The sequence below is a fragment of the Chelmon rostratus genome, chromosome 9 (assembly GCF_017976325.1).
Source record: "Chelmon rostratus isolate fCheRos1 chromosome 9, fCheRos1.pri, whole genome shotgun sequence".
Classification (NCBI taxonomy): domain Eukaryota; kingdom Metazoa; phylum Chordata; class Actinopteri; order Chaetodontiformes; family Chaetodontidae; genus Chelmon; species Chelmon rostratus.
This window is the reverse complement of record NC_055666.1, coordinates 8,906,584-8,919,962: the sequence shown is the minus strand read 5'-3', so window position 1 is coordinate 8,919,962 and position 13,379 is coordinate 8,906,584. Positions and strand designations below refer to the sequence as shown.

Sequence of the window (13,379 nt, the reverse complement as noted above, 5' to 3'; positions counted from 1 at the left end):
TCTGGAGAAAGTTGGTCGGCCCCTCTGCCCTTCAGAGTCATTTGGAATTCATCTGCAAGCCTGACCCTGACAGCTGTTTGTTTTTCCTCTCCAGAGAGAGGAAGAGGAATGGAGGGATGGCGCGGGGCGGGGCGGGGGTGGGGTTAATGAGTGAGAAAGTGATAGATATTGGAGAGGACAGAACGAGAATGGAAGTGAGACTTGGGCGAAAACTTGGGCAAAGTGGTGGAGGACTGCTTCCATTCCCGCCTTAGTGGTCTCAGCGCTGTTTGGCTTGTTGAGCATTTGAGACACACAGGACAATAAGTGGTGCTCTGAACAGCTTCCATTAGTATCCCTCATAGACCACTAGTTTGAATGTGTTGAATCTGTGTAGCAGCATGAATACAAAGCGGGGCGAGGGAGCGGAGATAAAAAGGACACAAGGCTCTGCAAGCAATCCCTGGGTGTAAATGTAGGTTTTTCATCAAAAGTCAAAGTTTACCGTATAAGTGTGTCATCAGGGATCGGGGCAGTAAGAGGTTTAAAGCCTTTACAGCTGAGTGCGATGAGGAGGAAACCCAGTGGGACGGAGAGGTTTTTGTCTGTCGGGTGTGGACGTAAGCGGGTGAGTAAACGGACACAGAGGAGGGAGGGAGGAAGCTCGGGAGATGATGCCGAGAAAAACGGCAGAGAACAACAGCACCGAGAGGGGAAGAGGAAGAGCAGGGCAAGCCATAGGTGAGAGAAGAGCGGGAGGAGGGAAGGAGAGGGATGGGAGGCTCGTGATTGGATAAATGGGCAGAGAGGAGAGGTGTCAAGGGAAAGGTGCTATCCTATTTTTACACTTCTCCTTCTGGGAGCCCCTATTCTCTCGATCTATCCATCATAATGACAGAAACCCCCCAAACTCACTTGTTTTCCCTTTTTTCTCCCCCCCTTCTCCTTCTTTCTCTCTTCTCTCTCCCTCTCTATTCTTATGCACACGGTATTCTTCTCTTCTGGGTCTCTTTCTTTTGATTATATAGAAATTTCAAGGGCGTCTACTGTAAATGAATTGATAGACTGTAAAGTCTGCATCACATAGAAATTGCTTATTGACCAGCAATGACTATTTTAAGCATGCGCAATTTACTCAGACACTGAGCTCACACACACACACACACACACACACACACACACACACACACACACACACACACGCACACGCACATACTCCACATTTACAGTGCTGCCCCATCCAAGGCTGATTCCCCCCCTCACAAGTTTCGTGGTCTTCCTTGCGTTGTCACAAGCAATTAATTTGGCCATAGCTTGTGTGTATTGATCTATGTGGCATAGGCATTGTAATATATTCAGTCTGGTAAAGAGGCAGCATTCATGCCCAGTTAAGAGCCAGCAAAGGACATGCATATGCGCACGCGCACACACACACACACACACACACACACACACACACACACACACACACACACACACACTCACACACACACACACATTTTCCAGCTGGAAATCAATCCCTTGCCTCTTGGAAAATACATGCATACTGTCTTACATATGCATAGGGTCTGAGCTAATTACTCAGTGCGTCTTTGTGCATAATTTTCTGTGTTTTTCTGAAAAAAAAAACAAAAAAAAAAACAGCAAATGATCAACTATAATGTTTGTTTATGGGTGGACACTAAAACGTTTCCTTGGGCTCAGATTTTGCGAATTGATGTGTGTGCTTTTGTGTCACACAGGGATACACACCAGCTTTCTATTTGTTTGCACTGTGCTGTTTACTTAGCCATGACAGGTTTGTTGCAGCCCTGCCTGTGTGCATGCTCTTTGTTAGAGTGTGATTAAATTCCCCATAGAGGGATTCATCATCTTTATCAGGCAGAAAAGAGAAAATTACAAGCCCATCAATCCTTGTGTGTGCTCCAGCTCTCCCCTTCTGCCTCTGTGTCTTTTGCTTTTTCTATTCTATGTATCCAGGCTTTTATTTAGCGGGTTCTCCTCAGGCCCACCATGCTAGTGATGTTGGGAGGTCATTTGTCTCTATGTTAGAGCTGTCTTGTCCCCCCGCTTATCCGATCTGGCTCCTCCAATCCCTCATCATCGTCCAAATTTGTGTCTGATATTTGGCTGGCCCGCGTCTTTTGTGCTCGTGTTTGTCTTTTCTCTTTTCGTTAGGGGCATTTACATGCATGTATGTCTCTGCTGGCCCTGTCTGACTGCACCCATCTTTTATTGTTATTTTGTGAATACCGTTGTGCATCTAGCATCTGGAAAAAGTACCATGCTGAGCCCATCAGGAGAGTTTAACACCCCCACCTGAAGGAAACCAGAGGGGTGCCATTTATCACAACGCAAAAATATGAAGGCAATTAGAGCTGAAAGGTGAAATGTAGTGTCACTGTGGTCAGGAGTTTAGTGCACTTCTCAACAGACAAGTTATGGCTGCTCCACCTGTTTGCCAGTCGCAAAGAAAGATGGCAGGATTTCTACTCCCTACAGGAAACGCTGCTAGACAGGACAGAATTAGAGCAAGAGAAGCAGCCGCAGGTACTGACATTTTTATTGAGACGTGGAAAAGGAGAAGAAGAAAGGTTGACTTTTATCTACAAAGTTTAGTGTAAAAAAAAGTTGATCGAATCTCTACAATCGAGTCCCCGTGAACCACCTCACCACATGACCACAGCTGACAGCATACTGCCAATGAAGCGTTTTTTATTTTGCAGACAGTAAAACAGCATTTTGTGGTGGTTGTTGTTTCTTTGTTTGTTTTATAGTTCTAGCCACATATATGAAATAAATTGGATGTTACTGTGCATACTGTATTTGCCACAATTTAATTTGGACTGATTTGATTCTGCAAGACAGTTACCTGACGAATGGTCGAGTTGAATATCATGTTGCGTGTTTTGTTGTGACTGTCTTTACTTACCAATCCAATTTACCTAAACCCAGATGTAGCGCATGAAGATAATCCATTGTATATAATCACAGCCGGAGTCTGTGACACCACAAACAGAACCTCTCACCCATTTCAAAAAGTATCAAGCTGAAAAAAAACATGTTGAGTAAGTGTTTTGACCTTTAAGAGAGGGTTCAGGGTCTCCACATAGAAGCAATAAAAATAGTATTCCTTGACAAGTTGACAGTTTTTTCTTAAGCCATCCTCAACATATTAGTTTGTATCCTAGTTAAGTCAAAACAGCCATATTTGATTAGTAGTTTTTGTTTGTCTTCATTACTTTTTTAGTATATTTCTAGATTTTGTTGTGTTCATTTATAGCTCTGATAGCCAAACATCTGTGATTTGTTAGTCACTAAACCTGTCAATCAATCAATCAGGTTGCTTTGTGTGTGCGTGTGCCTGTTCTTCACAATGCGCTTTGTCAAAAAGGACATTTGAGGCGTCTCCGAAGCAGGACGCCTCTCCGCACTTTTCCGTTGCGAGGCGATAACCTTCTCTCGCTCCTCTTTTATTTCACCAAATCCCTTCTTTTGGCATCTCATGAAACACAACCCATCTGTGTGTGCCTGCGCCGTTCGCTCGAGTCAAACAGTCAAATGAGCGTGGAGATGAAGGCTATTTGATGTGGTTTGTCAGTGTGGCGTGTGTCTGTGGTGCAGGGCTGAAATCGCTTTTTTGAATTTGTGAGCTCCGCAAGAATTAGAGAAAGCACTCAACCTCCCTGCACCCCCAAAATCCAGCCTCAATACCCTTTTTTGCTTTTTAAATCAGCTTTTACAAACACCCTCCACTGCTCCTTCCATTCATCCATCTATCTTTGCTCTCAGAAGTCAGGATTTCTGTGATTTCGGTGGCGCAGAGTAGATGCTGTGCCCACAATCAGTGGCTTGGAATATGCAGCCGTACCAGGGAGAGGCATGCTCGTAACATTCTGTACATCAGCACAAATTCAAACAACAGCAGTGTTGTTTTTGCCATACTGAGCAAAGGATTTTCCTCTGCTCTTGTCACATCAGCTACAGTATAATGCATGTGTGGCTTGCTTTGTTTTCCATTGTAGTTAAATTCAACAGTGTGAAAAACCTCCAAAGTCACTATTGGGAAGGAAAACATCTGCTAAATGGTCACATCTCGCTCTCAGAACCACAGCCGAACCAGGCTTTACCTGGTGTGTGCCTGCCGCCTGTGTGTGTGTGTTTGGCAGTGCAGAAACCCTGGCTAACCCCCTCTGTGCTTCCCAATGTCCTGTCTCTGAAGAGCTATGACCATTAAGCAGCTGTTCACTTCTAAAGCCACAGAAAAAAATGAGAGAGCTGCGAGAATGCAAATGAGCCTCGGTATGCGCCAAAACTTCTCCGGGGGGACACACTGTTAGGTCAGAGGCACACAGAGGCGCATGCAGTACAGTACATGCGCTGGCATATGCACAACACACACTCGCGGTTGTACGTATGCGCACACGTGCAGCTAGGTTAGACTCCATTTATGCAGTGCAAGGATTCTCCTGAGTATCAGATGATCTTGCTGTAACTACATTTCTCTTGAAATTGGAAAGCAGAGGCGTTAGAGTCCAATACATCTGATTAAACAGGCTCCAGGTACGGACTTCGACTGTAACTACCTGTCTCAAGCAACTCTTTGCTATTTGTGCTACAGTTTGATACAGTGACTCTCTTTTATACTGTAATTGTTTGATAAACAGTCTATTAGGATGTGAGTGTTATTAGAAAGGAGGGTGTCACGCTGTGCTCCAAATCAAGGACATTGTTTTAAGGACACTTCAGGTTTGTTCATAAAGTGGCCATGTGTGTAGCTGTCCGTGGTGCTGAAACCAGTCTTGAAGGTGAGGGGAGGACACAGAGTTTTTTTCTTTTTTTTAGGGAGGGGGTTGTCACGAACAGCAAGCCAAGCACACCCTCTGTTGATCTCCCTGGGCCTGAATGAGTCGTCTGCTGAACGAGTGTAAAAGTGTCGACAAACGGCTGAAAATGCCGACAAAGAAACAACAAAGCGCTTGTAGGTTTCCAGCTCAGGTCGCGGAGATGTGCATTACTCCAGCGCTTCCCTCCGTTTCCCCGAGATGTGATTAGTGTATAGCGGAGTCAGCCTCTGGGTAATGAGAATATATGGTGAAGGGTACAAAGCATCTGATGTTATTTCTTTCCGTGCCCTACTTTCATTTGCACTCAGACTTACAGCAGGCCGACACTAGTCATTCACTTCGTGGCGTTTTGTATCTGAGTGCATGGATGGCGGCGTCTGCGTGTGCAGGTGTGTGTGAGCGCGCTCCCTCCCTAATAAGAGCTTAACCTTATTAATCACATTAGTGTGCTGAGGGTGGCTCTGGCGACACTCGCGCAGACACACCGACACACACTCAGACATGCGCACACAGGCAGAGGCATGTCAATCTGTCATTAGTTAATAGCTCATTAGCACAAGGTGATTAATTACTGTGGCAGGGTGTGGGCATGACAAGGATGGGTGGGGGGAGAAGGAGGACGGAAAAGGACCGTGGAGACAACAAGGCTTTTTGCTGAGGGAAAAGACAGTTAAGGGGGAAGTGGTGAAAAAATAGTAACCTCCTCCCGCTTCTTGTTCACCGCTATTGATTCTGGGTTCGGAAGGCTACTGCAAGGGCCACTCATGCATGTGTGTGCGCATGTGTGCGTGTGTGTGTGCGTGTACTGTACACCTTCTCCGCGAGGTGTTTTGCTGGGCTGTGTTTTTTTTCTGTGTCTCACGGGGATCAGCTGTAAAGGTTAACTAGTCTTTTCTTAAGCTTTCAGCCTCATGACAAATGACCATGTTCAACCCATGGGGGCACCTTATAGCACACCTTCTCTCTCCATCTATTCCCCTCCCTCTCGTCGCTCTCTCCCTCTGTCTCCCCCCCTTCACCGGCTCTCCCTTGGTGTTTCAGTTCAGGAGGCAGGTAGAAGGAGGATAAACCGGAGGAGGTAGGGGGATGGGAACAGGTGAAGGTACAAAAACTGTCACTGAGGGAAAAAAGAGATTGTGAGGTGAAGAGATGTGAAAAAAAAAATCCGGCCAAATAGCATGCTAGGAGCGTATAAATCAACAGCTCGTAATTCAAACTCCCTAGACTGAGTTTCAGAAACCCAACATTAACCTCAGAGTGTGATGATGAGATGGAGAAAAGGCTGGAGAGAGTAAATCTGCATAATACTGTAGGCCTAGTGGAACACGATCCTTGCTCACCTTAGTCTGTATGACCTTTCCATGTGCTCTCTTTCTTGTTCCTTTAACACATCCTTCCTCTTCTCTTTACATCCTCCGGGCGTCGTGCCCTCCATACTGGGGCCTAGCAGGCTGAACGGACTCCCCAGTGAATCACGCTGAGTGGGAGCTTCTGTGTAGCCCACATACACATTTAATATATATGGTTATACAGATATGCCAGGTATAATGATGCTGAATGGCATTGATAAATAACCTGCATGAGAAAATGTATCACTTTGGATTCATGTGTGTGTGTGTGTACACATGTGTATATGTGCGGGGGCTCGTGTATGTGTGTGTGTGTACGTGTGCATGATGGAGTATTACAAGGTGTTGTCAAGAAAGCAATTTGTTTCTGTCTCAGATGGGTTTTTTTATCATGACAAATTGACGCGAACCTCATCTAGAAATCCAGCGTCTCCTCCTGCGCTCCCGCTGATTCTACCTGGGCCGCACTCTCAGCTCTAATATGATGAAGCCGTAGCCGCCACCCCGCCACCCTCTGCTGTAAATCGAGCCTCAACACCTGTGCGTGGAAGTGCGCGCGCGCGAGCTGATGGGACCGCATACCTGCCCGAGTGCCGCTCTTTATCTAGGAACGCACGTGCGTACGCGCGAGCGCGCACATTGTGTGCATCTGCGACTCGTTGAGGATGATAGATGGCGTCTGAGAATGTCACATGAAGAGGTAGAGAATGAGGCTGACAGCGGCCCTCTGGAGTGGTGGCTCGGGGGTTGGCCTTTTCCGCTCATCTCCACCTCCCTCTTCGCGACGGCACACACCGCACACACCTGCTCTGTGTCAGACCTAGCCTTTCCTCTGAACGGCGGTGCCATACCTGCAGTTCAATGCATGTGTGTGTGTGTGTGTGTGTGTGTGTGCGTGAGTGTGTGCATGTGTGTGCGTCGATGTCTCATCGCTCTTAGATCACTGTCTGCTCTTATCTCTGTGTCAGCGTTCTCCTCCTATGACTTCTAGCAACCTTCACCATCCACACTTTTTTCATAATGTGTAAAAACACACTCTCCCACACACACACTAATATTCCAGACAATCTTTTCATTAACTCACTTAAGTCTCATTCTTCTTCGTCGTTTCGAGTTATATCTAAATGTACACTAAATGATGAACGGCTTTGGTGATGCAGGCCTGTCTAGATGCATAATGTCTAATAAGTGACTTAAGCGATGTGTCAAATGCTCACTGAATGTTGATCAATGTGTCCACTAATGTAGGATTATGTTAATATTTCGACACGCTGATGAGCCAGAGATGACCTCAGCCTGTTGGTTATAGGTGACATTATGTCTGCCCTCTGCTGGGCAATGCGAGGACCTTCACTCACCTGGTAACCTGCCACCTGAGCCGATGGCTGGAGCCTGTGAGGGATCAGAGAGAGAAATGCACCTTCATGTCTCGGCCGCTGATTTATCTCAGAATGAAAAAAGGAACGACTCTCTCCTTTCATTTGGTGGTATGTGAGGTCGACGTGCTGTTTCAGGGCAAGAGGCTGTTTCCGTGGCAGCCAGCCTCCTGCTCTGTTTGACATTGTTCTTTCCCTGTTTAGGGACATTATGTGGATGCGAGCGCGCCCATGTGAGATCTGACATATTACTGGCTTCATCGCCGCAGTGTCCTCTGCCCTTCCTCCGTGCCTCCCACTCCGCCTCTCCGCTTCACCGCCTTCTCTCTTCTCCTTCTACCCTCTTTCCTGTCCATCCACCTTGCCCCATCCCCACCTCTCCTCCTCTCCACCCATTCCCTCGTGTCTCCTATGTCTCATTTTATCCTTTTTTCTCCTCTCCCTCTCCATCCCCTTAGCCCTTGATGTGCATGCTTTGTCACATTCCCATGATTCTGTCACTCTTTCACTCTCTAGCGCTCGTGGGCTCCACCGCTTTCTCCCGCCCTTGTTGCCACCGCCTCCTCCTCCTTCTATCCACCACTACGCTCTCCCTCTTCCACTGTCTCACCCCTACCCCTCTTTCTCTCTCCCTTTGGCTCATTCGTTAGCTCCCGCCGTCATCTTTCCTCCCCCTCCATCTCGGTGGTGTGGCGCTGCTGGTAGAGAGAGGGAGAGAGAGAGGAGGAGGAGGAGGAGAGAGAGAGCGTGTCTGTGTGTGTGTGTGCGTGTGTGTGTGTGTGTTGAGTCTGCTCTCAGTCTCAGCTGTGGGCAGATGGAGGATGGAGCCGCAGCCACATCTCTCCTTCTCTTCTGCTCTGCCTGCCACAGGCTGAACGGCACTCTCTTCTCCGCTCTCAGTGTCTCCTCGTCCATCCGTCCCCCTTCGCCCGAGCTGGCCTTGATGTGTGACGGATTGAGCAGAAAAAAGGACTGAGGACTAGAAGCAGGAGGGAGACAAAAAGACCTGCAGCCTCCTGGAAAAAGAGGGAGAGCGGTGCAGGGCATTGCGCTCATCCTTTTTCCCTCCGGTGTTTTGGTGTGTGGCGTCCGTCTCCGCAGTGCAACAGCTACACGTGCGCAAGTGTGTCGATCCACACTCCGTGAGGGTGCGTGTGTTTGTGTGTGTGTGTGTGTGTGTGTGTGTGTGTGTGTCGGTGCTCCTGCTCTATCTCTCTCGCTCTCGCTCTCTCTCCTCCTGTGCGGTGCTCCGGCACTCAGCTAGCGGATTGTGCTTCACAGAGCGCACTGCAAACAGGCGGAGAGGAGAGAAGGAAGGGGAACAAGAGTGAAGACGAACACCAGCGAGGGAGAGAGGCGGCAGACAGCAAGGACTTTGTCAAAAAGGGAGAAAACAGGGCGCGAAAGATTGAGAATCAAGAAAAGAGGACTCTTAAGGGAGCGGAGAGGAGTGGAGTGTGGAGGAGAGGAGATAAGGGTAGAGGGTTAATCAGAAACAGAGGCAAGTACGGAGCGATGCATCACTCAGGCAACACAGGAAGAACCAAGACCCTCTCTCACGAGACAGGTAAGCCCCTCGGATACTTCTTTGCCACTACAGCAGCCAGATGGCATTGTGCTATATTCGCTCCAGACAACAGTGTGAGGAACAATAGAGCATCGCTGTAACTTGACTGTGGCCAATCTCTGTTTCTTCTGCTGTGGATGAGCAGACATGCACACACACACGCGCAGATAGAAAAAAACATCTTGAATTATTTCTCATTCTTTCAGCCGATGCATCTCAGATTCAGATGCCTCGCTGTAATGTAGGTTATATGCACATACCGTGGAGAGAGTGTGTGTGTGTGTGTGTGTGTGTGTGTGTGTACACGGGGTGGAGGCGGTGGCAGTGATCAAACGGCATACATCTGAATAGAACTTGGCTTTGATGTGCGCTTGAAGTTATGATTGGCATCTGCGAATGCCAGTATGCGCGGTCCACACGCGGTTCTGCGTGCGCGCGTGTGTGTTCAGCGGCCATTGATTGAAGTTGGTGCGTGCGTAAGCGCGCCCTTGTGTGTCGGCCCCCAGCTTTCTGGTGAGCACATTCCAGCTGATGGTAATTACAGTGATTGACAGGTAGCTGATGGCAAGAAACGGACGGGACACGCGTTGCCCCGGTTCCACTCCAATCCATAATTTATTCATGCGAGTCATTCCTCAATATTTACAAGGTTATTTCGAGGTATTTGCCTTTCTAATTCAACGCTGATTAATTGATTGAATATTTAGATGTGATGTGGATTTGATTTCAAAATCAAAATGGTCTGATTTGTTGTGAACTCCGTGTGTGAATGTGCAGGTGATTTGAGAGCAGCAGGGGTTCTGTTGTTTGACAGGAGAGTTTGACCTCAGGGATGAGGGTAAGCGTGTCTACGGCGCGTCTCCGCATCCGTGCCTGCGCGTGTATTTGTGCTTGTGGCATATAATAGTTGTTTGATTGCGTTGTGGGTGTGAGGGGATTGCTAGCACTCGTCAAGCTAATCAAACAGTTCCCACAGACAATCACAACATGGCACACACCCCTCTCAGCGGCTCCGACACATCTGCCTCCTATCTGAGCAAACATTATGAATTTACAAGACAGACAGTCATAATGTTTTTTTTCTTTTTTTTTCTTTTGTTTTTCTACAGAATTACAGAGGCAACATTGTTTAAGGAAATGCAGGCCTTTCACAAGCTCACACACTCAAGCTCCGTGAACCGCCCACATGCACACACACACACACACTGACACAAACACACATACTTAAATACATACAGACACACACACACACACAAAGACACCCCCAGACACATACACGCACACACACACATCTGTTACACGGATCTGGCCCAGCGGTGGATAAATGTGCCTTTCTGATTGCTGCCACAGACAGGACGTGATTGGCATGGCAGACCAGGGAATTAGCCATGGTTTCCATGGTGACTAATTAGGAGGGTCCTGACTGGTGGGTTTATGAAGACAGATGACAGATTGGTGGTTCACTTCCTGCTTTACGGAGCGGGTGGTCCATTGGCTAGCGGGACCCCCTGCCATCTGAAGCAGACAGACCCTCTACAGGCCACCTCACACGTGTTCAGCTGTCACCAAACATGCAAATTATGAAATGAAATGAAATGTTATCCCGAGCCAGCAGACACCGGAGGATCCTCGGGGCTCATTTTCATGCGATGCTCCGAAACACCGGCGGGTGTTTTAGGGAGAGTGCACGTCTCACTGAACGCACGCGTTTGTCGTAAATTGTACCTTTGCTTAAACAGACTGATAGACAGATAGAAGTCTGTTGTCTCCACATTGTCGTAGCCGCTGCTTCACACAGTAAACACCACATGTGCTCGGCTGTAGGCTAAAACCACGCTAGACGTATGCGTATTTAGAGACCCATTCAGGAGACACCCATTTTATGTGACAATAAACAAGTCAGACGGGCACACACACTCACGCTGATTATGCAGCTATAGGGCATGTGAGAGAGAAATAGGTGTGATTGGGTCCATCTGTGGCAGAGAAAGAGGGAGAGAGAGACGGAGAGAGCTCCATCTGTGGACACCTGCCCTTCCTCCAGGCTACCGTCCCTTTTCTCTGAACTGCCAACGAGATCTGTGGTTGCACAGGTGCGCGTGTGTCTGTGTGTTTTCACAAATCCAGGGAGGGCCTGGGTGCTTTTTTCAAACCTCTGAATCTTGTTGTGAAGAATTTCACAGTGAGTCTGGCTGATTTGAGTGAATGTAAATGTCACTTGTCCTCTCATCGCGCATTTGGTTTTATCTGTAGGCTAAGATCTGTCAGGAATTTTTTTTTTTTTATCTTCACTTATTGCTCTTTTCCAGTGCAAGCATTTTTGACGAGCTCTAGCGGCAAAAGCGCAGGTGTAATTAATAACATTAACAACGGTGTCCCAGACTAAGGGGACTTTGGTATTTTAATATGTTTGTTTACTGGTGTGGTTTACTGGGACATCATTAATGTTATTAGTTACACCTGTGCTATTTCTGTTGAGGCTAATTAAAATGTATGGCGTGGAAAAGGACTGTATGTTCTGTGGCTGTAAAAGCATCACGCTCAAGGGGGCACAGATATGATTTTTTTTTTCCTTTTCTTTTCTTTATTCTTTTTTGCCCACAACCAATAACATGCTACATCTACCAAGTGATACTCACTGTGCCATGAATAATTGATGCTCCTGGACACAAGCGATCCAGCCTACAACGCGCTGTCGGACACCTTAAAAACACACTGCCAGAAAAATTGGTGATAACAGGTAGAGGAGAGTGAGCCTTCGCTTTCCCTTTCATTCAGCTATCTGTCCTGCCTGTCTCTCCCTCTCCCTCTCCCTCTCTCTCTGTCTCAGTCAGGCACCAGCTCCACCTAATGGCCTCTACAGGTACTGAGGCCCACACTCACTCACACTGACACAGGCTGACACACACTGACACACGCACACACACACACACACACACGCTTTGATTAAAATGGCTGGAGCGCGTTTCCATTTCGTCGCGCCAGGCGAGGTCGTTAGAAAGCCTCTGAGATAATGGCTGTGTTTTTTTGTTTTTTTTTTGGTTGTTGTTGTTTTTTGTTTTTTTTTTGGGGGGGGGGTCGGACGCCATTTATTGGAATGCGACCCCTCCAGCCGGGGAGCAAGGCGGAGGGGAGAAGAGGACACAAAGGGAGAGGTGATTGGAAGAGGCGCAGAGCGGGAGAGAGAAAAAATAGCAACGCGATTGAAGAAGACGTGCGTGTCACGGCTAAACAAATAAGCATGTGTGGGAACAGATGGTAATAAAGTTCTCTGTTACAAGACTAGTGGCTCGTACGCACACACGCACGCACACACACACGCCGACGCACACAGACCCACACATGCACAGCTTGATTATGAGGAGTATTGGGCCGTGAGTCATTAAGACTTTGCCTCAGTGAAGCTGACTCGAAAGTGAGCAACGACAGTCATCTACAAAGGCCGGTCACTCGCAGTCATCTCTCTTTCTCCCCTCGCTCTCTTTACTTCGCCCATCTGTCTCTGTCTGCCTCACTCCCTCTCCCTCTTTGTTTCCACCTTTTTTGGCCTCTTTTCTGACTCCTCTATCCTCTCCACCCACTGCTTTCCTCCTTCTTTCTCCATCATCTTCCTCCTTTGCTTCTCTCTGTTCCCCTCCTGCTTTAGGAAAATGAGTTTCTCCTCTGCTTTCAGTTTTCCATCCAGTGTTCTTTAAGCTAAAATGCATGAGTGTTTGTGTATATATTTGTGTGTGTGTGTGTGTGTGTGTGTGTCTGTCGATGTGTGAGGGCAGTGTGTCCTCAATCTCAGTGAAAGCATTTGTTTCCCTCTGCCAGTGGAGATAGATTATGTATTTCACTCCTTTTCCTCGCATTGGGTTTTTTTTTCTCCTCCATCACACATTTTGTCCTCCCCACTCAAGGTCAGTTGGAAGATTGCTTTCAGCCCCCTGTGTCCTCCCCGACGCACCATGCTTTATTGCGTGTATGGCCATCAGCGCCTGTGCGTTTGTGTATAATATGTGCAGTTTGACGGCTTTGTGTGCGTGTCCGAGAATCACGGCGGAAGGGGGGGGTTTGTGTTTTGTTCAATCTGTCCCGTCTCTCATCAGGTAAGCGCCCGTGTGCGGCCGTGTGTGCGCGTGCCACGCTGATGGAAAAGCAGTCAGCCGGCAGTCAATCTCAGTTTTCGAGTGCTTTTTGAGGAAAAGGAAATGGGAAGGGAAAGGAAATCGTTAAGATTAACACGGCTGATATTAAAACGTTAGGATCTCGGGCTGTT

General features: G+C 47.7%; 1 protein-coding gene across 2 annotated transcripts in view; it reads left to right on the top strand.

Annotated features, from left to right (window-relative positions):
• tenm2 (teneurin transmembrane protein 2) overlaps window positions 1-13,379 on the top strand; it is a 149,555-nt gene that overhangs the window by 39,511 nt on the left and 96,665 nt on the right. Inside the window, exon 4 of one of the 2 annotated variants that reach the window (XM_041943523.1) lies at window positions 9,906-9,915. The exons of the other annotated variant lie outside the window; for it this stretch is intronic. Within the exon in view, the coding sequence (XP_041799457.1) occupies window positions 9,906-9,915 (10 nt within the window). The remainder of the gene's footprint in view (window positions 1-9,905; window positions 9,916-13,379) is intronic. 2 annotated transcript variants of the gene reach the window in all.